The 26,587-nt window shown below is 40.0% G+C and overlaps 1 protein-coding gene across 1 annotated transcript in view; it reads right to left on the bottom strand.

Moving 5' to 3' along the window:
• The window catches only part of cntfr (ciliary neurotrophic factor receptor), a 99,801-nt gene that overhangs the window by 3,738 nt on the left and 69,476 nt on the right, over window positions 1–26,587 (bottom strand). Inside the window, exons 5-9 of the mRNA XM_049737857.2 lie at window positions 12,561–12,678; window positions 12,057–12,223; window positions 8,087–8,250; window positions 269–337; window positions 83–203 (exon numbers count right to left, since the gene is read on the bottom strand). Coding sequence (XP_049593814.1) covers window positions 83–203; window positions 269–337; window positions 8,087–8,250; window positions 12,057–12,223; window positions 12,561–12,678 — 639 coding nt within the window. The remainder of the gene's footprint in view (window positions 1–82; window positions 204–268; window positions 338–8,086; window positions 8,251–12,056; window positions 12,224–12,560; window positions 12,679–26,587) is intronic.

Here is a 26,587-nt window from a genome sequence, read left to right as displayed (position 1 = left end):
GAATATTGATCCACCAGAAGATTCCAAATCAGCAGAAAAGCTTCAAATGCATGATGTCATCGTGTGATTGATTGAGACATACGTGTGAGATACTCCACATCGGTCGTGGAGGTGGTCTGGACTGGTTCCTCAATCCAAGGTGTGGCGTGCACGGCGACGCTCCAGTCGCTCCATGTTCCGACCTCCGTGTCTTTGGCGGCGACCTGTTGGACACACACAAAGTGGTCAATATTTTAAAAAAAAGTATATCAAGTAGATGTGAAGGTACCTGGATGATGTATTCCTTCCCGGCATAAGCATCGGTGATGGTGTGAGAAGTGCTCTCAGATAGTTCCACCTGAAACGAAATCAAACGATAACAAGAAGAGAATGAAAAGATAGGAACTCCCCAAGATTTGTTTCCGTGGCAACAACAGAGATGATAAGACTTATTACAATCCAGATGCTTCCAATGTTTTTTTTTTCAGTACACATTCCATATTGTCATTTTTAACTTCCTAGGAAGCTGAATGTATTTTTGAAAGGAGAAGAAATATTGCAACATCATGAACTCTGAAATGTATTTGGCAAAGGGGAATTTACGAGCGCCCGAGCCCACTGGAAGTCACTCTGACAGCTCTTTCCTTCTACGTATAGTGCCAGCCGTAAATTAAAGGCTCAGCGTTGCAATTCTACCTTTAATGTTTTATGGTAGTTATATTAGCTCAGCCGTGCGGGATACCATTTTTATTGAGTGGTTATTTATTTACAACACGTCTTTCATCATTTTTTTTGCGCAGGTGAATCAAACCGCTTGATTTTTCACGCATTTTGAAATTATCAAGGACGATCCAACTCGCCGTGACTGCGAGGCATCCGAGGGTTGAATGTGCGTCACACGCTTGGATTTGATGCTGTGTTGTAATTTACGGTTAGTGCCGCAGTTGTGTGCATGTTTGTTTGCCTTTGGCTTGAGTCTTGACACGTTCGAGGAAAAATGGCGCTCGAAAAGGTGCTGACTTTTACTCTCCTCAAGCCATATGAAATGATTTAGCGACGAGCCTTCGACAGTTTCCAGTCGAGGCAAGAAATGCGCACGGACGGCCAAACGAGTGGATTAGAACAAATCCTCACATTTTTGATTGGAAGACATCAACAAGAATTTCATGAGTTGTCTGGACAACATAAGATGTAGTGAAAACTCATGAGGGTGTGCACACTTTTGCAACTACATCATTTTAGTTGTTTTTAAATATCCTTCTATTCTTGAGTGTGTGCACACTTATGCAACTACAACATCTTAGTTGTTTTAAAATATCTTTCTATTCTTGGGGGTGTGCACACTTACGCAACTACAAAATGTTTTTCTATTCTTTCATACATTAGTAAATTGAAAAAAACGGCGCCACAGAGAAAACTGCTGCACTTAAAGAAGAAACACTGAAGAGCATAAACAACTTTTTATAGCAACTCGGCCATCGCATTCCACTGTTGTCTCATTCCGATGAGCTCATGGGATAAATCTTTCAACAACCACAGCCTCTCCGAACACTTCTGGAAGTTTTTCCCCCCACTTCCAAATAATCTCTCTCTTATCTCACGATGATGTTGACCCCTCTATTTTCTGCGTGGCCTTGATCTTCAACGGCGTTTCCCTCCCGCCCACGCTTTGTTTGGAAGAACAAGGCCAGACTTTATCTGGCAACCCGAGCGCTATATTTACAGGCTTAATTTATTTAGCGGAATGCGCTAACAACATCATTTGAGCATGCTCACATCTGTGTACATCTGCGTGCGTGTGACCGTATTTCATGTTATGCCCTGCACACACACTCCATATATATAGTGTGTGTGTGTGTGTGTGTGTGCACAATATGCACAAACCAGCGTTTAGCTATCGCCGTTGTTTATACGTCGCCCAAGCAGCGTAACCACGGTGCCTCTTAGCATTTTCTACCAGACAGTAAATGCGGATATTTACACAGAAAGAGATCTCTAAAATAAACACGTGCAAGTGCAGTCACACATGTTTGTTTCCAAGTTAGTTTGGGCAAAAAAAATAAATAAAGTGTGTCTTGGAATATGCAAGCAAACTAAACTGGAAATGAGAGGAGACTTTTTTTTTTTTTTTTTTCCGCCTACAATTTAAAACAGCTCCCAGGTGTGCTTGGCTTAAATTCTCCAAATGATCAAGAATGATCCGGATCCCGCCAAACATACTAAAAGCGAAAAGTGGCTCGTGAAGCAGTCGGCTGGATCGTGCCGGTGACTAACTTCCAGCGTTCGGGCGAATCATCTTGCTCGGCGGCGAGTGGTCCCAGAGGTCAACTGCTTGCTTCTACTGGCAGAAGCCGAAGCTCAGAGTGTGAAAATCAAAACTTGGTTTTTTTTTGTAGCGCATGGTCACATACCAGGCAGTTTGGTGTCATTTCAAAAAATGAGGCAAGGAATTTTATTAGATTGTATAAGTCTACCTAACGTTCGTGCCAAGAAATTTCTAGAGCGAGGGAGTGAAGTGTGTCGGAGTCTGCTGCTGTCCTTGCAAAATAAACAAATACATAAATATAGCTGATCCTTAGCCTGTAAGTTCAAGCGCGTGGCGGACTAAAATCTATTTATTTTCTGTTGTCTGTGCTTGCGTGTCTCTTGGGCTGATCTATTGCGCTAAACAAACAAGCAATTAAGACGGTTAAAGTCATAAAAAGTGGATTTTCACCAATCATACCGAGTGCATACCTAAAGGGAATCGGACATATGTGGCCAAACACAAATGCCTGCCAACACCAACAACAAATATTTATCCATAAAACATCATGTTGACTCGTTCGCTGCACTACTCCCAAGACAGAACATAATAATTATGAAGATAAAACAACTGGCTAGATGAATTGACCACCGAATGGTTTGTTTTGACAACAATCTTTAAATATCCTCACTCTGGAGATATCTCTTTATTCCATGCATAAACACCATATGTTTGTTCATCGTCAACAGCATATGTGAGGAGGAATATGGGACAGAGAAGAAGGGGAAGGTGCTTTGTATCCACAAGTTGGCACACCTTCATTGTGATGATGAATACAATCATCAATCCCGTCCTTATGGTGGGCTAATACCCTTATGGTGGGCCCAATTTTATATATATATATATATATATATATATATATATATATATATATATATATATATATATATATATAATTTGTAAAATTTATTTTAATATATATATATATTATATATATATATTTTAATTTATTTGAATATATATATTAGGGAATTAATAATAATTGGGACCACCATATAATATATACTATACATACACTCTCAACTGAGTGGGCGCTATCTATAGATTTCTACACTAGACTCGTCGATAATAAATTGCATGGAATTGCATTTTTCAGATAGGAGAATATTTTTTTTTTTTTTTATGTTAACCCCATATATCATTAGCTTGAGAAACGGAGTAGCTGCAATCCATTGTATATCATCTGTAAGGTATAATATGAGAGAAAACATTTGTTGGCACAATAAAGACGATATGAAATTGGACCTCAGCTATCGTTTGGGATATCATTTAAAATGCATAGGATTCTTGCTCAGATCTACAGTGATGCTCCCTGAAACTTTAACCGGTAGAGAATATATACTGAAAACGTCGACAGCCAAATATTCTGTCTAGTACATACACACATTCCAAAAGCTTCTACACAAACAGACAAAAAGGGGAAATTCCTCCACCTATGAGAATAAAAGTCACCCCCCATTTCCTCACAACCTTTCTTATCTTCTATTTACAGTGATGTTTTCTCATCTTCTATTTACAACCATGTTGTGGAGCTATGGTATATATATAAAAAAAAAAAATGGACCTCAATTAGCCCCTGTTGCATTGTACAGCACAGAACATGCAGTCATCCATGTAATGGCTTGACATAAATTGTAAAGGTCACATGGGGGGGAAGAAAAGGGCAACGTGATAAGATAAACAGTCGGCAAATAAAATTAGGCCGGGAAATTAGAGATCAATTATTTAAAAAGAAAATGAGCAAAGAAGGTAAAATCAAGATGGAAAGCAGAGCGAGGGAGACATGGAGGGAATTGGCGTCGGTGGTCAGATCTAATCCACTGAGCATGTCTGTTGTCCTGGAAAGGAAAGCCAATTATATGGCACTTCCACTGGCCCGATGCCGCTCGGTGGGTGTATGTGTGCGTTTACGCCGAGAAGCTTGGTCTCATTACGTTGACTGACAGCTCCCATTTTTCCACCGTGCTCTCTTCCCTTATACGAGCGTATACATGCACATGTGTGCGCACACAAACTCCAGGTCCGGGGGATATTTCACTGGATGGTATTTCTCTCGGCTCAAAGCTCTCCGCCCCACCCCCTAGGAAATCACCCAGGCAGCAATTACCGTAAGAGGACGCTAAACTCTCAAGCGGGTCGAAAAACATCTTCACAGCTTGTACGAGTAAGATCAAGTGAGGCTTTCAAAACGATTTGGCATTATTATTCTTTTTTTTTTGCATGAACCTTTTGATCAAATTTGTCATATTTCCAAATAGCTCCTGTCACATCGGAATCACAGGTTACCCCACAAGGGGCAACGTGTACTTTCTTGAAAAGCGGGTCCATAGAACACACATGATAAAAAAAAATCATCTATTTTCAACCACGTGTGTTTTTCACAGTAAGGGTGAGCTGGAACTTTTCCCAGCTTACTTGGGAAGTGACGCAAAACAAAAATAAAATTATGCACATAACGCAATATCGTAATTTTAGAATTAAGCTACCACCATTTGTAGACACATGCCTCAATTGTTTTGATTTTTTAAGTACTTATTGTGATAAGGTTGAATTAAAGCTGATTACCGTATTTTCGGGAATATAAAGGTGCACTTAAAATCTTTTTGAATGAAAAAAATAGACACCTTACGTATTGTAAGTTAAACAAGAGTTGAACAAATTTACAATTCACTCTACGTCTGTTTTTGTTTTCATCTTTATCAGTAGTCAACAGCGATTCCGTGATGGTGGCACGGATAAAAAAAAAACGTACGATAAAGGTATTAGCAGATAAGACACGATGAGGATCTAAAATTCTGAAAGACAGAAAATGAACACGACAGGTTTTAAATAACCTTAAAGACAAACGCCGATTTTTTTTCTTCGTTGAAAGTCTTATATGCGTTTCCAAGCTAAATGATGACGACTGGAACCCGATAGTGTAGTGGGTCCTGATAAACGATGTGTCTGTGCCAGTGTCCTTCTGACGGAATGTTTTCCCCCCAATCAAGGTCTAGACATTTATCATGTGCAGTCATAGATACAGACAGATGCCTTAAGGGCTGGGATGCTTAGATAGCTGGCTTATTGCGCGGATGGACGGATTGGATGGATGGATGACATGCTGATAGCTGAGAGGGGACGATATCTGCAAGTAAAAAAAAAAAAAAAAAAAAAAGGAGGGAGATGAGGAATGCAATGGAATGGAAAAATATTTGAATGGAATCTATCTATACTATATATCTATTTCTATGTTACGGTATTATGAAATGTTATTTTAATGCTAATGCGTATTAGCGTCATATTTAATGATTTTTTTCGGTCAGATTATTGCCAATCCATTTAATTAGGGAACGTTAATTTCCGTTTCTGTTTATTTACTCGTGGAGAGTGACGCTCCGTGTTTTTGCTGCTCCGACATGCATGTTTCCAAGTCTCGTGTTTTCAGTCGACCGGAGTTCAGCGTCACCCCCCAAAGGGAAATTACCACATAGCAGATGTAGTTTCATAGCATAAGCGCTTGGAGAAGATTGAGCAATGTGAAATTGTTCTCATCACGCTGACTGGTCCGTTGCTTTTAATTGCTCAGAGAGTTGGAGCTCTACTTCTCCGAGTAGAAAGAGGTCAGAGGAAACGGAACTGGATTCATTGAGCATTTAAAAAGGCGAGCAGATGCGGGGGATGTGCGAAGAGGTTCATGGTTCACTGACAAATAGTCGGATTTACAAATTTAGAAGACAAAATAGTGGAGTGGGAGCCTGACACACAAAAAATATATTTTTCCACCGTTTTTAAGTAATACATTCAGCTTTGAATCTCCTCAGACTTCTTTCTTTTTGTCTTTCATCACATTTTTCAGCCCATAATGTGAAACACCTTCTGAGTGATGGCCTCGAAATCCGCCCTTTCAAACTCGCCTCTTGTGCTATTTATCTATTTTTGGCTCATGTTCCTCCATATATTTGATCACTATCGTATTTCTATCAATTCTATCTGAGGCTCTCCCGCCGGCCGTCCATTTTTCTTTCAGTTTTATTATTCAAGTTTTTTTTTTTCCCGTCACCCGTTTCTAAATTTAATAAGCGCTAGTTTTAATTTGCCGTCCCTCGGTCATTTTTTATATATCTAACACTCTTTTGATTTTTATCTTTTATGTAAGTACTTTTCACTTCTCAGCTCCAAAACATTTTCTGCTTTGTAGATTAAAGCGGATTCACCTCAGCACTTAGAGGAAGATCGGATTGGAAAGCGATGAAGCATCCGAACCTTCCGACACGTTGGACGATGTCGTGTGAGAAAGTTATTCTCACCCAGCTGTCTGTCAAACAAGGTTTAAGTGGTGTCTACAAATCTCTAATTGGCTCCAACACAACATTTGATCTCCGAGATCGGCGTAACTTGCATTCATGTCGGAACTCGGCAATCAAATTAACATCTACTACAAGTGTTGCTTTCAATTTATTTTGAATTAAAAACTCGTACGAGCTGTGTGATCTGATACCTCCTGCACGTCCACTATTCTGCTTTCACAAATAATGAAATCCTTTCTGCAGTTAATTGGAAATGATTCTGCTTCCATCCACCAACAAAGATGAATCATCTATCTCTCAAACTGATTGTGCGCTTTCCACAGGACTATAAGAATAAATCCGACATCTCATAAAAGTCTAGACAGCCTGAGTATTTTCTGCCTCTTCGAAAAAACTGAAAACCTCCATCGTCCGTCCAAGACGACCGCGAAAGAGGAAAAGTTCGCACTTTCCAGCTGTCATTGACGGCAATTTTCAAATCATGTTCCTTTAACCAAAGCAAACATTGACTCTGCTTTTTGGAACGTTCACGTCATGCATGGCTTCTTATGAGGATCGAATGGCGCTTGAGTGCGCACGTCGGGTTTAATCATCACTTTCCAGCCGCAAATATTCTTTTCATTCTATGAGAGGTGGGGACGAGCTGCGGGGCGAACAACAAAGATCGATAGAGTGAAAATCAAAATGAGCTGGAGGTGGAGATGAGACGACTTGGAAGTACTCGAGATGGGGAATATCACCGCTGTGAGGTCGGCGGGAGCGAGCGTTGAAAGGTAACTGCGGGGGGACTGAAATTGTGCAGGAAAGACAGAGCGAGAGAAAATGTTATTCCGTCTTTCATTGACACACGTGTGTGTATGTGAGCGAGTGTGTAACCCAAGTCCTTAAAACAACACCTACGCAAACCAATGACATGCATGATAATAACGCTGCAACGTTAGCCCGCAGCAGACAGAACTTTTATCTTTGGCGGCCACATATGCTTTTACTCTACGACGGGCCTGAGGGGAAAGGGGAGCCCCGCAAAATAAGTTCGATACAGTAACGTGGTCATCCAAGCTGCTATTTGGGGTGACCTTGGATGAAAGCACTTTGAACTGTTGACTTCACAATGGATTGTTTGGTCTGGTTTTGAAAATGAGGTGTCATATGTTTGGATTGTAATGATAAATGGTAAAAGCCATCAATCTTTTTTGCCTGGATTGTCTCATTTTTTTTTTTTTTTTGCCTATTTTTATTTGGTAAGGGTGAGTAAAATTACAGTAGATAACTGCCCAATTGTCACAAATGAGAAAAAGAAAATGAATAAAAAAATAATAAAAAATAGATAGAAATAATACTAGTTAAAATTAAAAATATTAAAAATAAATTTTACAGCATTTAGTTGACCTGGGCTGCCCCAACCCCCCCATGGATTTAACTGAGGTATCTTCCACATTACTCTACTGGCTACCGCCGACAATCGTTCAAACTTGGAATCGGCAACAAATGTGTTTTGCCGAGTTGTACTTACATGCTGCCACGTCTCCTTGATGAGCGGACGGTATCGGAGAAAGTACTTCAATGGGAAGGTGTCGATGTCGGGCCAGGTGGCGGGACTCTGCCAGGATACCTCCAGCCTTCGTGCGTTGTAACGGATCGGAGTCGCCGTCACACGCTCAGGGGGGTCTGGCTTGACTATGAGGGGAAGGAAAAAAAAATCAGGATCTGAAAGAACCCACAATCGTAATAAGAAATGAGTGACAACATGGCCTTGTGAGCACACAGTCACGTCCTCCACGTGCGAGATAACATGCGTACTTTATAAAATAAACATGATACACATGTACATAGACGGGCGACTCTGATAAGACCGAACGAACGCCACAAAGATGGGGATTTGATCAGCGACAGATAAAAGCGGCAAGGCATGGCGAGATGTTTAATCTCATTGTGACCTTCCATAGTGAAAGTAGAAAGATGAAACCAGACAAAAAGTGCTTTGTTCACCAGAGCAGTTCATAAAAAGATATGAAACGCGCGCCGTTCGGAATCTGCTGAGATGGATGGTTCCGGTGTCCGTTCATCTGGCCTGAAACATTGCGTAGAAGATGGCTGGCTATTGCATTAGTGATGAGTAAAAGGGGAAATGGAGAACCATGATAACCTGGAGCTTTGCCAAGGAGAACAAGCAAACTACCGGCGGATTTATCACAGGGAGCAGCAGGCGGAGCTTAATGAGGCGATCTCAAAGCAAAGAAAAACGCATATTGTAAACAAAGCCCTGCTTAATGTGCGGAAAGAATGTTATGAAGTTGAATTGGGTTTGTTTGACCGTGTTCACATTTCAGTCGCTCTGGATTCGTTTTCATTATCATATTTATTTTTCGCGTTGCACTTTGTAAATGTAGGTCGATATGGATAACTAAGAATAAAATCTCTCTCACTCCTTACCCCGTAGCTTTAACAATATTTTGAAATGATGGCTTCAAACTGCACCAAATGACATCGGGGACCATGAGTCAAGATTTTCCATCTGCAAAGTCTTTCATGGCTTTTCCCCCGTTCCCATGTTGTAATATTACATATGTACACTCAGTAGACACTTCATTAGGATCACCTTCATCTCGGAGCACTTCATACTGTGCAGTTGTGCACAGACGAAAACTGCAAAAATAAATGATTTTTTTTCCATGTGATGGCAGCATAGCGGTTTCAAAGAGGAGATCCGCTTTAAATCCTGAATAAACAAAAAAGTGTGCCGAAACTTATTTATTAACAGGTGGGTTCGACCCGCTATTCAGACCGGCTATTCAGGAAACTTCCGAAATTCCAGATGGCTACCACGCCTGTGTATAATTTCCTATACTCTTAGATTAACCACAAACTATGATCCCAAAATTGCATTAAATTGTATTTCAAATGCTTACACCACATTAGCATGCAACAAAAATAGTAACATTAATAAAGGTCATTTCAAAAATGCAGATCAAACCGGTAGCACTTAAAATAAAACAATAAATAAAAAATAATAAATAGAATAAATAAATAAATAAATAAATAAATAAATAAATAAATAAATAAATAAATAAATAAATAAAATTGTTTTTTTTTTCCACATTAAAGAACATTTTGAATAGGTGAGTTTTTTCCATTAAGGATTATAGTTTCTCCCCCAAAAAATCTGTGCAGAGGCAAATTTGAAAATACCAAAAGGAAATTAAAAGTTGGCTAACTCTAGATGTATTTTGTTAAAAAGACACAATTTTAACACGCATGCGGAAAACTGAAAGTCATGCTCTGTGTAATATCATCTTATCTCAGAGATCTCTATATTTCAATTCAACTGTCTCTTCTCCTATTACACTCAGGAGCCTCCGGGGATCCAAATGCCTGTGGAGCTGGAGTCATTTGCCATAATTGCAAAGGTCACCTGTGATCTTAATCCTCCGCACATCCACTCCATCTTTAATTTGCACAAAAAATACCCCAAAAATATACACCAGTGTATTTCTATAACCGCAGAGGTCGTTTTCCGATATCGGCCTCGGCTTTCCTTTGATTTAAGCAATGCGGGCAAGATGGTTGCCAGATTCTGCACAGCTGCCAGAGGTTATCCTTCACTCTGCTGTCGGACACATAACATAGCAGGTGGTGCTGCTACATGCTGCTTTGTGATGCGCTGCCATCAGTTACTCAATTCATCCACTCACAAGTGTTTGCATTCACGACTGCCGCGGAGTAACTTTACCCGAGCGCTGCAACCTTTGAGACATTGAAGAATTGGACACACACATGCACAAATATCTCATGTAATTTCATTCTAGCGGTGGTCGAACGAACAAGGACAGTCAAGAGTGGTTTTATTTCCACTCTAAATTAAGAAGTGCATCAGAAAGCATGAAATTGTTTTATTTATTTACGATCGGCCCGGTTTTCCCGTAAAATTAATGTGACTCACGAGTTAAACTGCCAAATAAGAATTTTTAACAATACAAGCGCTGAGAGCAGATAGAATGGGGCAATGGGGGCGGTCTTAAATTAAAAGTTTCCACTCCAGACATCGATTTGTAAACAGACGGGAAAAGATTGGAGGAAAAGTGGCAAATCGAGAGGCGTGTACGGGAATGTTAAAGAATGCAAAGAAAGGAGCGGTGCGGTATTTTCTTATCAGTCAATAGTTAAGGGAAGTATCCCTCTTTCCTCAGTCAAGGCGCTAATCCGGCTAGCATTAGCATTTTCATGAATCCTTCGTCCGGGATTTGGTAGAGCATGTCACTGGCTCAATTTATACAAAAACACACATATACACACAATTTATGTGTGTGTTTCATACGACACACACACCCATACTTCGCTCGAAGGGATACAGCGGAATTGAGAAGCGCCAGAAGCACTTCCCTTATCTATTTAAGTGGCGCTCATTCCTTCCTTAAAGTGAACACATTTCCTCTTCATTGCCTTCCAGCCAGTCTGCTAAGAATTTTAACAATCCCACTTTTGTGCTTTGACTATCTAGTACTCTTTACACACACAATTTTGGCAAATAATTTTTTATTTTTTTTTAATGGAATGTTACTGAAAAGAAGGAAGAAAAGAAACGTCCAGTATAAACATCGCTTGAGCGCAACAAGAGGGATGTAAAGTTTTTGCATTGCTACTTAAATTATCCGCCATCCATTTTCCATAGCGCTTATCCCGTTCAGGGTCATGTGGGGCTCTCGCCTATGTGGGCGAAAGGCAGACTAAATCCTGGATTTGTCACCAGTCAATCAAAGGCCAAAGAGCAACTCATTCGCATTCCCACAGCGCCAATAAGTGGGAATTGAAGCGATGCATCCTGCAGAGAAGTTAGGCGTGTAAACCACCATGTCATCAACGACTGCCAATTAAATGAGTGCAATGAAATCTTGGCATGACACACAGTAAGGCTGACTGCAGCAGGAAATCAGATTGCCAAGTGAAAACCGGATTAAACAAAGCATCGCTTTTGTAGGACCTGGATTTAAAAAAAATCGTATTAATAGCAAGTACCGAAAAAAAAAGAGATACTATGTAACTGAGCAAGGGCACGTAAGTTTGCCATAAATATATTTTGCTGACTGGGAAAAAAAAAACATTCCCTTTTCAGTTTCGTGACATTTAATTGGCCAACTATTTTCATTTCCTTTGCCTTGCCGGCGCTGATCATTGATGCATATGCAACAAAAGGTCCCGAGGGGATGAATAAAAATCAATCATCTGTGGTCAAACAAATGCTTCAGTATCGGTTAAGAGGGTTGGCATCTTCCCTGAGACGACATTCTGGATTTCAATCTTTTTGTTCGGTGCCAACATCTTTGTGGGAAAGATTCTAAACTGTGCCAAATTGGGAAACCATGCACAGTTGGTCATGAATACCTTAAATTGCTACTTTGCTGAGCGGCAATGAATTCCAAAATGCTTTTAACTACCGTTGATGAAAATATCAGAAGAGCAAAACAGAGAACAAGTTGACTTTTTACCTATATTGTGCTCCTGAAAAGTGATTGTGGTGGAGGCTTTGCCCAAAGCGTTGATTGTGGTTACGTTGACTTTGTACGGGGAGCTGGAGAAGACCTCTGGAAAGCGTACGTGGCAGCGATTCTTATGGATGGCGTCTTTTTGTACCTCCAGCGAACGTTCTTTATGTCTGTAGATTGTAAAATAATGACCAAGAATTAGAAACAGGAGCAGGCCATTAAAAAAAAAAAAAAAGCAAACATTTGCGGCAAGGTCAGGAACAAAAAAAAAAATCTTTCTATCAGTCAACTCCTTATTATCATTTTAATAGAGCCATAATGTTTATACAGTATTAATAAGGTGCACCTGCTGTGCTTTGAGACTGGAGAGAATGAAATATTTAAAAAGATGGACTTTTATGGTCTAATAAGTTAATGGAGGGTCATCTGCATTTCAGATTTTTGGAGGTTTTCACTCAACATTTTGGCCTTATTATCAGAACATACATGTCAATAAAAAGTACTTACTGAACGTCCACTTCAGATGTGGTGGGGATGTAAGTCGAGTGCTGCTGGTGCCAGCTGCAGTAGAAGCCGTTGGGATACGTGTTGGATCGACAAGAGACAATCGGCTCCAGAGGGGAAACTGCAGAACAAAAAAAAAAAGAACAAATATAATGACTATTAATCACATATAGCTGCGAGGAAGATTTACTCATTTATTTTCACTTGGCAACATTATCAATGAACTCCTCCAAATTACCGATGAGACAATCTTCTAATTATTATTTTTTTCCATCCAATCAACTCACGTCCCGCTACATTTTTTTTTCCCTACCAATCAACATATTAGCGTGGAGAGTACAAGAGGCTCCGGAGCTCAGAACATTACACCGATATGAATGTTGATTAGTTAATTAACAAAGAACTGTACATGCAAATTAAATAGCTTCAAACATGTACGATTAGAAGATGTTGACTGTGTAATGGAAAGTGGTGGGAGGGGTTGAAAAGTTGTGAAGGAGCCAATATTGTATGTGAATAAAAGAAGGATAGTGCAGTGGGAGCGTAACCGATGAATGAAGGAGGTTGTCCAGAAAAAGCGATGTTATGCCAACTCTGGCCTCCCTGGAGATTAGGCTCTTTTCTTCTCAGCAAGTGAAGCACACACTTGTCTACCACTCCCTCTTCCTCCCTGCGGCTCTTTGCCCTTTTTTTTTCTCCCCCCCAAAAGTTATTTCCACTACATCTAAAATACAGTAGTGTCCCTGTGAAGCGGAGATATTATTCGAGTGGCGAAAGGAGTTAATTATTTGCCGTAGCTGTAAATTGAACCACAAACCGTCTCATCTGTTTTAAGTGCCGAGAAAATTCATTTCACACTTAGTGCTTCATTAGTCACAATCAGTAAAGTATATTAACGCAAATGGATGATATAAGAGATATTATACCATTTTTTATAGGATACATTAAACATATTGGGCATTACTTGCATAGTTTAATAAAGTCTGATTAAATAAAGGCGTAAAAATATGTATTTACGGTTCATTTTAATTTTGGACTATCTCCCAATCGGGTCATTATTTGACTGCCCCCTGCCGCAATGTGAGAAATAAAAAATGTTGCAATCCTTTTCTTTTATATCCTCGGTGAACTTGGAGGTGGCCTGCAAATAATCAAACGAGCGTACATTTGTTGATTCAGCTTTTGGCAGCGGTCCAGCCACTTCTATTGTAATATCCCTTGTCAAGGCCAAATCGGTGATACCGCTCTTATATCGGATTACATTAGCCAGTGCAGCTGTACTTAATATAGTGCCAGTGAGCGTCCACCGATAACAGAAGCATTTCACTCCCCATTATGCTCAGTTACAAAAAGACGTCTATTTGTCTTTAAGAACTGCAGGATTTTCTCATGGAATGCAAGACGTGGGAAAAAAACGGCACAAAGCGACGAGCATTTGTCTTCCCTGTGGTGCTCAAGGGGAGTTGAAAATGTTTTTCCAGAACGGAGGCTTCTAAGGTGTGGCCAGATGATGGCCAGGTGTTTGGTCATGTCCAGAGGAAATCGATCAACTTATGGCAGCGGCAAAAAAACAAAACAAAAAAAAAACATCTTTTGCATTGACCTCGATTTCAAGCACAATTATAACACTACTTTTTAATACGTGTTTATATTATTGTAACCAACTTTATTTATTTTTATTCTTATTTATTTATTTATTTATTTATTTATTTATTTATTTATTTATTTATTTATTTTTATTTATTTGTATTTACAGTGGCAAAGCGCAATTACCGTACAGTAGTTATTTTGCAAATTTCATCATAAAAAAAGTTCTGATGGAAAACACAACTGATAGAGGAGGGGGGGAGGGGGGGGTCCCGGGTGGGGGGGTCCCCCAGTAGTTTCTAGTTAGGTTTCATTCCCTGTCACACAGAGTTACCTGTGTTTAAGCAGTCACGGCGGCAACTAATTAACCTGTCAATAGCGTCAACAATGAAGGTGTCAGAGAGGACATCTAATCACACACAATTAATCACAAAGACTAATTGGGGCCATCTTGATCAATTTGTCCCTCATCTGAGAGCTTCAGTCAAAGTTAAAGGAAAAAAGAAACACACACATACACACACTCACACACATTGATCGGCAGTAACACTAAATCTCGTAGATTCGGTACTGCAAGGTATTCCTATCGGCTTTGTGGAATGAGCCCTAATCAATGCAGCCACCTTATTAAGAACTTGGATAAGCCATACTGTATATTTAAAGGCAACCTACCACTATTTAACTCATTCACTGCCATTGACGAGAATAGACGCCGAACATTACTTTGCTGGCAGTGAATGAGTCGGAAAAAAACAACCGGTGACACATTCCGTCCATCAACGTATTTTTTTTTTTCACCTCCACCTTGAATCTTACAGCATTAGCATGGTGCCGCATGCGACAGACACCTGCCGCTCTATAATTCATCGAAAAGTGGCCATGAAATGGCACTTTGTGAAACAGCCGCTCGTTTCAGATTCAAATCGATTGCATTGATGCGCCAATGTGCTTTTGAATGAGAAGACGGAACGGGCCGCAGACACACAATGAGACAAGAATCTCGTTCACGAGCAGATGTGAGACACCCACAACGTTGCTCAACATCACATCTGACCTCAATTCCAAATCCAATAGATGGATTAAAAGTTGCGATGTACTTTGGGTACTTATTTTCATTAAATTCTTCATTAAAAACTTTGTTGTAGATCAATAAGCGCCTTTTCAAATACATTGAAGGCAAGCTGGGTGTTTCTTTCAAGTAGACACATTTCGGTCCTTTGAAATACATTTGCAGTTTTTTTTTAGCTGGAAAACGGCTTCTTAAAAAAAGATTTTTGTCTATCCAATAGAAATAAAAAATGCTGGAATATTCTGTTTGAAATATCTGTCTGTATTATACATGAAATATTATTCTGCTTTTGTGCTTGTCATTGGACTAGAACAAAAAACTCTCTTCTAATATATTACTTTTTTTTTTTGGACACGTCAAACAAATAACCTTGGTTTTCCCTAAAAGCGTCAACAAAAGGTGTTGCTGCCGTTCTCTTCCTTTCTGTGGAATTTTTATTATATTTTAATTCAACATTTGTGTTCGTCACTTAAACCTTGGCAAAAAAGAAGTTTTGACCGCCAAACTTTTTTGGGGGTCAAATCGGCATGCCCAACGTGGTCCCGCTAAACATGCTATTTGTTAGCATAACGAACCAACAGCGGTCATGCCAGCCCTTCATCCATCCATCCAAAAATGCAATCCATCATCCCGATGGTAAGAGCTGTATTTTTTGGAGCTGCCGAGAGGCCAAACTGATTTAGACAGATGGCATTGGTCTCTATTTGATTCCAAGCCAACACCAATACTCGGCCCGCTTGCATTTTAGATTAGCTAAGTCGTGTGTCATCGGAGAAACAATGATGTAAATCAAACAAAAAAGTCTTAGGAAGAGACACTGAGACGCCACGGTGCCTTTTTGTCCAGACCATCTGGCGTGACAAAATTATACTATAATACTGAAAGAAGAAATAAAAATAACAAATAAATCCAAATAATAAACAAAATAAATAAAGTGGAAAAAGGAACATTTCGTCAGAATTGCTTCATTCATGGAATAATGGTCACACAGTTTCGAAAACGCCTAAATGAAGAAAACGTACATGGTGTAATACACAGTTAAAATCTGAAAGGTGGTTAGAGACGCAGAGGTTTGCATCAGCAAGTTCTCCAGGTCAGACGCCAGTAAACCTCCACTCTTATTTTCCCCCGCAGCGTCTCTCGCACTCCAACATCGCACGCTCACTTAGCCAGCTGACATCACAAATCTTACTCAAACCCCGATATAACAGCTTATGTTTCGCAGGAAATAAAAACTCTCGGGGCACACGGGTAAACACAATCTCACCTCAAGTGTTTGCTGCTAAATTTTTTCTGACGTTTCCAATGATTCCATTTAGTGAAGGTTGTTGATGCTGGGAAATGACCGCATGTAGGGGCGGACGGACTCCTGTAATACGAAATTTTACCGAAAATTCCTGATGGCCAATTATTATTTCGGTATTTTTTATGACATTTTGTTACAGTTTGTGAGATTTTTGTAGTATTAAATGTGTGCCTGAATTTAGAAAAGGTTGAGAAAAGTTGACAACCTAGCGATCCATTTTCTACACGGCTAATTCTCTTCGAGGTCACAAGGGGAAGCTGAAAGCCATCTTGAATGACTTGGTGTGAAAAAGAATAATATTATTTTTATGACTTCTTATGGAAAAACTTCAGTTCCCATCCAAACAAATTCAAGGTCTAACAGTCGTGAGGAATGATATCATCTGTGTAGGTTCTCCTTTAGGTTTACTATGATTTAATGCTAAATTCTACCGAGAGCACTTGAAGACGATAATATTGCCAGGAAATGAAACGGCAAACTATTTGAAATTCCACAACGCTAAACCTTTCATTTCATACTCAAAATATACTTAACTGGCCCGAGTCGGCTGAAAGAAACTAGTAGCGTTGAATGTCGGAGCTTAGAGGCCGCGCATTCCTTTGTTGTGACTTCATTCTTGCCATATTTGTGTTATTATTTATCTTGACAGCACAGTGAGGATTGCCAAGTGAGTTGCGAGGGGGTAAAAAAAAAACTCGCCACTCGTGAATGATTTGTTCATTTAAAAGTAATCTCCTTAACAAAACTGGGATTTGAACTTTTCAAAGCTACGGCTAAACTTTTCTGGACCTTTATGCACACTTTATTGTTGTTGCTATATGGCTGCTGCAATAAAAGCATAATTCATATCAATAAAAAGTACTGAGGGAAAATATTCAAAGAAGTATGTTTCGTTTTATGTTATTATTATTATTTGATGCTCAAGGAAAGCAATAGAGAAATGACAATTTGGACTTGAATCAAATGGTTCAATGCCACCTCGGAGCCGGGTTTGATGAAGGATTAATTAATTATGCATGTCAGAGCAACATTAGGCAATTTAAAGTGACTTTCAACTGGGACAGTGTCAAAATGAAAGCAATCTTGGAGGGCCTTGAAAAATAAAGTCATCAGCAGTTGTCATGAGACAGAGAGCATTTATTTCCCTTTCGTCTTCCAGCATTATCTCATTGAAATGAAGTGGAGGATGACAAATAATAAGAGGTGGGGGAAATCCGTATTCTAATAATTCCTGTAAAAAAAATCCTGCAAAAAAAATATAAAAAATGAATAAATAAATAAATAAATAAATAAATAAATAAATAAATGTCAATGAACAGGTCTACTTTTTAAATTTTTTGTTAGGTATTACTCAGCACGAGACATCATTTCACGGTGCAAAATTGAAATTGACCACTATTAAAATTAAATCAAGTTGAGATGCTTTTCATTTAGCGTGAGCCTCAACTCTCCACCAGCACATTAGCCTGAGGTCTTGTCACCGCTAAGGCCACTGCTGTTTAGCTGTAGCGTCCACGACAGCGAAATGAGTGACAGCTCGGGATTGACCAATCTCAGATGTCAAACTGTCAATCGCCCGAGCGCCAAAGCGCTACCTCTCAGAGGGAGACAGATGAGACGCTCAGGTATAGCAACTGAATCCCTGGCGTCTAAACAGCTGACTCCCTTAAATTTGACTGTCACATCCGAAGCGAGGCAGACAACGAGAACCGAGAGAATGCACCGCATCTAAAGCGTGGAGCCCGTTAAGCTCCAGGCCATCATTGTGAATTCAACCAGCTGCTTTGTGCAAGGAGCACTATGTGCTTGTCTTTTTACATACCCCATGTTCACTTTACGGCGTTATGAAAGGTGTCACATCACTGAGGGAGGCACAAAGACTTGTTTCGCACACGCTGAAACCTTTCGATATAAATATATTGGGATAGAGAAGAGCCAGGGCGACTGTCGGGAAGGAAGACTGCAGTTCTAAAGTAGCGACTGCGGGTGATCGAGCACTTTGAAATCTTGACATCGGGAGCGACTGTAATATATTGAACTTGAAGTGGGCGGTCGTGTTAGTGAAGAAAATAGATAGATGTGCCCAGTCGTGGTTTGCATTGACATCAATTGTTTCTCGACTTGCCCTGGACAACGAAATTTTACCGAGTCTATTTATAGAAGTGATAGGGAAAAAAGAAGCTTCAAAATTGCTTCATGAAGCAATTTTGTTTAAATGAAGGAGTTTAGGAAATGGCAAGTCAATGGGGGTCATATTTACATGAAGCAAATTTGAAGCTTCATTTTCCCCATCTTTCATTAATATCTGATCTCATTGTCGCCTTAGTTTTTTTTTTTTGCCCGTCATTCCTCCCAAGTTCATCTCCCTCATCGGAGAGCTGAGGTGATCTCATTGTATCCCTAATTTTTTTTTCCCCTCCCAAGTTCATCTCCCTCATCACTGGGTTATTGTTGGAGAGCTGAGGTGTTGGCAATGGACTGTTAAAAATCATCTTTCATTATTTAATTACAGACAGCTTTATTGGAACATCTTGGCTTGAAGATGGAGATACATCATTACATTTTATCAACGCTGCTCAACTCGAGGGGCGGGGGGGATGCACGAAAAGGGCTGGGGGGGTGTCAGATTGGAAGCAAAAAGCAAAGAAGAGAAAAAAGGGGGTTAAATGACAGCCATTGTTGCCTCTTCTTGCTGTCATTCACACTAATGCTATTCATTAGGCTAATTTGACAGCAAAGTCCAAACACACACACACATGTGCACACACGCAAGCTCACTGCTCTAATGCATATTTACACATGGTACCCCACCCCCACCCCACCCTGTTGCATTCCAAAGGGCAGTGTCAATGACAAGGAACCACCGCATTACATGGTTGTTTGTTCACTTTATACGCTTGCCTATTAGCAACATTCGGAGAAAGTGCGTGCGCGTGAATAAATAAAACCTGCATTGACGCAATTTGTTTTAGGATGATGGGCCACTTGAACGCAGTCATGTTTGTAAATGCCTCTCGTCAATTAAAGGTAAACAAAAAGTTTTTTAAACTTGAGCAAGGCAATCAATTTTGAGATTAGGCGGCATGCGGTGCAAAGCTATGTGTGTGTGTGTGTGTGTGAGAGCGAGAGGCTGCCCGCAAGAAAATTGCCATCTCTCTTTAGACTAGGTAACAGTGAAATGTAATTGGGCTGAAAATTGAAAAGTGGAGCCATCTCAAAGCCCAGTTGGTGCACTGCATACCAGTGAGTAAAATGTGTGTGCATCTGTGTGTGTGTGAACCTGTGTTTGTTTGCACATTAAAATCTGAGTGGGATGCCAGTCTAATCCTTGCACAGCCAGACCCCCTAGGATAACAGAATTTACTGCTGAGTGGGTGAGCCACAGAGGATACCAGACATACACACACACACGCAGAGCAGAGCCCAATGCCAGCCACCTGAGAGAAAAACGAAGAGTGAAAAAGAGGACATGCGAAGTTTCACTACAATCACACGGCTGGAAAACTCCAAAGCTCTCTAGAGTGTCTTCTGGGCATCTCTCATAATAATCGGGTTTATTCTCATCATATAAATCACGCTTTACATTTCCTGCTACTTTATGACCATATTCCCATCGGAGTCTGATATGCTATGTAACATTTACTGTTTTATAGGCTTTCGAACAACAGACTTAATGGGAGTGAATAAAAAGGCATTTTTCTTACACCTTACTGCTTTTATTTTTTAAGAACTCCGACCTATTAATGGTGAAGCAAACAGGGTCTTGTCAATATCGATTTATTATTTATAAGTATTTATTTTTAATTATTTATAAATAATCTTATTTATTTTTTATTTGTTTATTAAATAATTTCTTTAATTACTATTATTATTATTATTATTATGGGTCAAGGTTCACTTGGTGCATTTTTACGTATAAAAAGGCATTTTTCTTACACCTTACTGCTTTTATTTTTTAAGAACTCCGACCTATTAATGGTGAAGTAAACAGGTTCTTGTCAATATCGATTTATTATTTATAAGTATTTATTTTTAATTATTTATAAATAATCTTATTTATTTTTTATTTATTTATTAAATAATTTCTTTAATTACTATTATTATTATTATTATGGGTCAAGGTTCACTTGGTGCATTTTTACGTCATATGACCAAATTACGGCTTCGCTGAGTCAACTATGGCATTTGAGGCTTGGCAAAGCTTCCCTCTGAGTCACTGACGGAAATGAAACAAAAATGCCCAACAGGAGGGAAGCTTCCTGTTGATGTTGTGTTTCATTTGTAAACGATGCCATGGCGACCGATAGCTCGGGGGGCTTCCTTTACACTTAAAATGCAGATGCATTTGAATATGATGACATTTGGACAGATTTTCCTTTCGTGGAAACAGACATTGAGGAACCATGAGTAGACATTGGACCTAATTACTTCTCTGTTCTAACTGAGACGAATGATACAGGAGAAAAGAGATGGAAAAAGAAAATGCGCTAAATTACACTTTGATTTTGACTAAAGTGTAGCGTGACCCAAGACCACACACACAAGCACACACACACAAACGTGCGGTGTGGCATGTGACCTCTCCTGAGAGAAGGTTGTCTAACAGACACACTGATTGATGAATCTGTCACTGCTTGTGTGTCTTTCTTATCAGACAGTCCAAGACCACACCAGCAAGCCTTTCAAGGAGCCAAACAAATCGAAGGTGAGAAGTGAGAAAAGCACTAAGGTGGAAAGAACTTGAGTTTCCCCACCTCCAAGAATATTTAAACTCAATGATTCTGTCTCGCGCTGATCGAGTAGAAAGATCGAGAAGATTCGAGATGAGGCCCTTTTGCGCTGAGACTACATCAATTTATTGTGACATATTCACTCAGGCTGTCATCGAAACGACGACACGGGTGCATCAGCGACCCCCCTTCTCCCTCGAGGATCAAAATTGTTCTCAAACAGCTAACAAGGAAATCCTCCCTGGCAACAAGCATCAGTGAAGGAAGTGATGAGGGGAAATTGACCCCTTAATTGTTCCGAGCCTACAATGCATTTTTCTCATTCACAGCTGACTTTGTTATGGGAACATGTTCCTTTATGGTTCATGAAAGATGAAGCTTCAATGCATCGTTTGTTTCCATAGTAACGCCGAATGGTGTAGTATCACAAGACCCAAACATGCTGTTTTTGTTAACAAGCTTCAGAAGATATATTTATGACTTACATTTTTGACTCTTAAATGGTTTTTAAAAATAACTACTTGAGGTTCTCGATGGATTTACATGAACATATTTTAAAGTATTTTTTCTTTTTATAGTTTGGTGACATCAAATCCAGCATGCTTGGTTCTCTTGGAATTCCACAACCGGAACCATCCATGAGTCTATCCACATGAGATTTTATTCCCCAGATGTCCTCCCGATTTTGACTTTGTGTCACCCATTCTCCGAGTTTTCCCTCCCACTGTTTGGCTGTCTCTCCCTCTCAGTCAGTCTCACATTCCGGGCAAGCTTGGCTTCTTTGTCCTGAATGACATCACAGACAGAAGGCCGTGACAGCAAAAGACAGGAGGAATGCAAGCCAAAGAGGTATAGAGAGCATAAAAGATGGTGAGAATAACCAGATGATGGAGAGAAAGTCGGCCTAGGAATGAGAACGTGTGAAAGAGAAAGGACAAAAAAGAGCAAGAGACGGAGAAAGAATTCTATTTATTCAGCAGGGCATGAATGGACTTCACGGAGGACCCCCCCCACCACCACCACACACACACTTCCCACTACTAAGACCATTCCACCCCCTCTTTCTCATGGCCTCTCTCATCCCTTCATCTGTTCCCTCCCTCCCTCTCTGATTCAATGTCTTCTCGCTAATCTCCTTGAGAGGACTCAGACATTCGACCCTCCCCTCCAGCGCTATCCCGAAAAAAAAAAAAAAAAAGCTTTCACACAGTTTTTATAAAACTACACTAAACTGACAGAATTGTTATGTTTCATTTTAATGTGCTATTTATGATTTGATTGGCAGTTTGGCTAATCAAAACTTCATTTGCGGAGTAATTTAATGGAGCAATTTTTTTTGCAGGTTAATTGGAGGGAACTTAAGCAAGGGTTTAATTATACACTAAAAATATGACACTATAATGAACAATTGGTTATCATAGAATCAACAGCAACATTTATTTTTTGGCGACATTTTTTTGAGGATTTTTCTCAGCTCCGAAACTCAAAGTGTGAAAAAGAAACAACGTATCAGTCTCGCTAAAAGCTAACAAACCGAGACCATTTAAGCAAACGTTTACATTGACAATTGGCTTAATTTTTCAAAGCGCTTCCCTTTAATGTGATCCCGCAAGCTACCGATTTCAGTCTCCAGTGAAATCATTTGAAAACAGCGGTCGGGGGGATACGAGCTGAAGGATATCGCGGCCTTCTGCAGCGGCAAAAAATGTGCAGGATGTGGAGACGTCCACAACGGCGAAGGCTGGATGAAACTTTAACTTCCAACCACCAAATCACACAAGACAGATTGTTTTCCAATGGCTAGCCCAGCTCGACCGCAGCGAAGTCTGCCAGAATTACAGAGGAGGGAGAAAAAAAAAAAAAAAAAAGGGGAAGGTACAGCAGGAGCCTGAGGGAGAACCAATGCAACTTTTATTTTTCACAATATTACAAACAGGCACACACAACAACAAAGTCAGCGGCTTTGGATGAACTTCCCCTCACCTCTTGTGACGCGGTGAAATAATTGCAGCCTATTAGAAGAGAGGAGCAAACTCGGCCAAAGTGATTATGGTGGACCAACTACGGAATGTCGGACGCAAGCGGGACTGAAAACGAAAATTATGTGCCTGGATAATGACAAGAGGGCACAAGGCAATACAGCTAGTCCACTTGCATTTACATATTTTGTTGAATTTTTAAAATTTTATTTCAAGAAATCAAATTACCAGGATTTTTTAAATAGACTATAAATACACTTAAAAATTATTATTTTTGGATTTTGCCGACCGTTCAATTTCCATCCATCCATCCATCCATCCATCCATCCATCCATCCATCCATCCATCCATCCATCCATCCATCCATCCATCCATCCATCCATCCATCCATCCATCCATCCATCTTCTTCCGCTTATCCGGGGTCGGGTCGCGGGGGCAGCAGCTTTAGGAGGGACTCCCAGACTTCCCTCTCCCCAGCCACTTCATCCAGCTCATCCCGTTCAATTTCCAAAATACCCAAAGGTACGATTTGTCTTAAAATCCCTCCACCTGTTTCCAGAGATGCTTTGCTGCCTTAAAACGAATAAACTCAAACTTCGTGAGCTCAAGAATAAGCGTTTTAATTTTCAGTTTATTCTAAAATGACCTCTACTTCAGCTAGCAAACGGACGAGTCCTAAGAAACCGACCGAGTGGCCGTACTTGCACACACACACACACACACTCGTGAGACAAAGACAGTAGCACAACTCCAGCTGGCCATTAGCGTGTGAGTGATGGTGCGGCATGCTCAAGCTGACTCTGGACTGCATCAGGGCCTGGCAATGCAATAAGAGCAACAAGAAGCGATCACCAAGACAGTCGCTAATAGCTTCCTCTTTCTCCCTGACTTTTCTATTTTTCCGCCCCACAGGAGCTTTGCTTTTCTATATTTTGCTTTGCGTGGCGTGACAATGCCATATTTGTATTATTTCGAATCCACTTCCCCTCGCGGCTGTTAATTGCTTGGCTTCTCTCACCCCATTCTGTGTTTGCTTTGTAAATCGTTCAACAAGCCCTTGTTGTTATCTTCTCCTAAAAAGTCCCCCCCCCCCCTTCCTGTTTGTGGTGTAGCATCCCATCCCATCCTATTTAGCATGATGGATTAATGTTCTAATCACAACAGCGCATTACCAGTGAAAAGGAGAGTGGAAAAGATGTGATGAGTGGATGGAAGGCACTCAGAGTATGTCGGTCTTTCTTTTACTTTATGGCTTGAAATATTCCGTATTTGGTTTACATTAACACTAAGTGGCCCGGGCTTGAGTTATGGTGCCCCCCCTCCTCCCTTCCCCTTTGCTGGCTACTCTATTTGTTTTCATGTTTATGGTTTTGAAATATTCATATTTTGTTTTAGACTAATAACGCTAAGTGGTCTGCTTGAATGAGTTATGGTCAGTGCATCCTCTGTTTATGCAAGTATGATGTTCATCCTACATGCTCACAATCTCACGGTCCATCAAAGGTCATGATGGAGACGAGTTATGGAGATTCATACATATGTACTGATGATGTTCTGTATTTCACATAATATATTTCTCGGGAACAATGGGTGGGACTTACCGAAGATGTTAAATTTTTTCAAATCTTTGTCTCGATTGATGTTATGAGTCAGAGCAAACTAGGAATTACATGTGGGGTTCCACAGGGGTCCATTCTCGAACCACTTCTATTTAAAATATCTACATGCCGCTTTTTGCTCGGTTGTATAATAATTATGTTTCTGTGTCATCACATGATTATTTTCTCTTATTTATTGAAATGTAACCATCCAATCAATGAGTCAATGGACCAGAAAGCTTCAATCCGTACAAGGCATCAGTGATTGGCCCCATTGGGTGTTCCCAGAACAAGAACCAAACAAAGTGAATCAGATAAATCCATAATAAATTAATCTGTGGTCCATTTCTGAGCATTTATTTTTCTTTCTTTCCACCTAGTGTATTGGACTAGATCCACATCCCCGCACATAGTAACCATTGTCTCTGTGGCTGAAAATGATGGACAATGTTAACGTAACACCTTCTCAGACTCACGCTATTGAAGTCCAACTTTGTGCCAGATCTCACATCTGGCGTTTACCCTGAGGGTCCTTCTCAGTGGATTTTGACTGACACAAAGCTCAGATCATTGGTTTGCGGAGGACATGAAACCTCTGTTTCTGTTCCACGACAACACCTGCTGACACGTCAGCCAGTGAACTATGTTTACATGCACAAATTATTTGGCTCACTGAAATAGTCCTTACGCCTTCATTTTGTCATACTTATTTGGGAAGTCCAAGTTTTTATGCAGTGGTTGCAATTCAATCTCTGAGACAAGTAAGACTTGAAGCATGTCTTGGAACGTTGTAGGAGAAAACAAAAGCTGGTTGTCATGTAAATTTGTGTTATTAACGTCAGAGATTTTTTTTCAGATTGCCCATATGGATACATTTGATCCAGAATCACTTTTGAAATCGTGATTGTTTTGTTTTATGAGGGCTTAAAAAAAAAATACAGCTTTAACAAAGTTTTGACCGAAAAATTCCTCGTCTATTTGAATCATACTAAAAAAAATGATTCCAAATTGGAAGGTTGCCCTTTTTGCTTGCCTTGGCCAACCTCCAGGAGACAAACTATAAGTGAGGTCAAGACTCGCTTTTCCATTTCCAACATTTGAGTGATGTTGAGAAAAGCATTTAAATTCATTTCCTGCATTTCCTTTAGTTCCGCATTTGGTATCTCGAAACTGCAGCCAAGCCAGCAGCATTGGACTACTAATGAATCACAACTTCGGGCAGATATAGATGAAAAGTTTTCGAACTTTGGGTCCACTTGAGGATTCTAATTTGAATGAGTGAATGAGAAACACGTGAGGACGTTGAAGTAGTTTCAGCGTGTTCTTCTTTTCGGAATCTTTCATTCAGTGGGGGAAAAAATGCAGAAAAAGAAACACAATGCTTTTTTTCTTTTTCATAAAAAGCCGACATCGGTAGTGATTCATTCTAAAATGTATCCACTGTGACATTATTTTTAAATACACTTGTTCCTCATTATAGACACATTAGAGTACATCTGGCATGGAGCGAGCTGGTCTCTTTTATATTAAAAGTACACTGAAGAGAGGAGCTCATTGTTTAGTCTTCATTAATTCACATCCGATAGACTCCAGCAGAGATTTTGAAGGCAAATTGAGTTTTAAAAGCTCTTTGCGTGTAAATTCACAATAGTACATCCACCTCATGTTTCTGAGGTCGTGGGTTTGAATCCGAGCGGCGGATTTGATAATAACTGCCACTTATGTGCACATGTTCCCAACACATGTTGTCTTTAGTCTGG

This window comes from Syngnathus scovelli, chromosome 13, assembly GCF_024217435.2.
Source record: "Syngnathus scovelli strain Florida chromosome 13, RoL_Ssco_1.2, whole genome shotgun sequence".
In the NCBI taxonomy this organism is placed as follows: Eukaryota; Metazoa; Chordata; class Actinopteri; order Syngnathiformes; family Syngnathidae; genus Syngnathus; species Syngnathus scovelli.
Note: the sequence above shows the minus strand (reverse complement) of the source record. Positions and strands in the feature narration are given on the sequence as shown.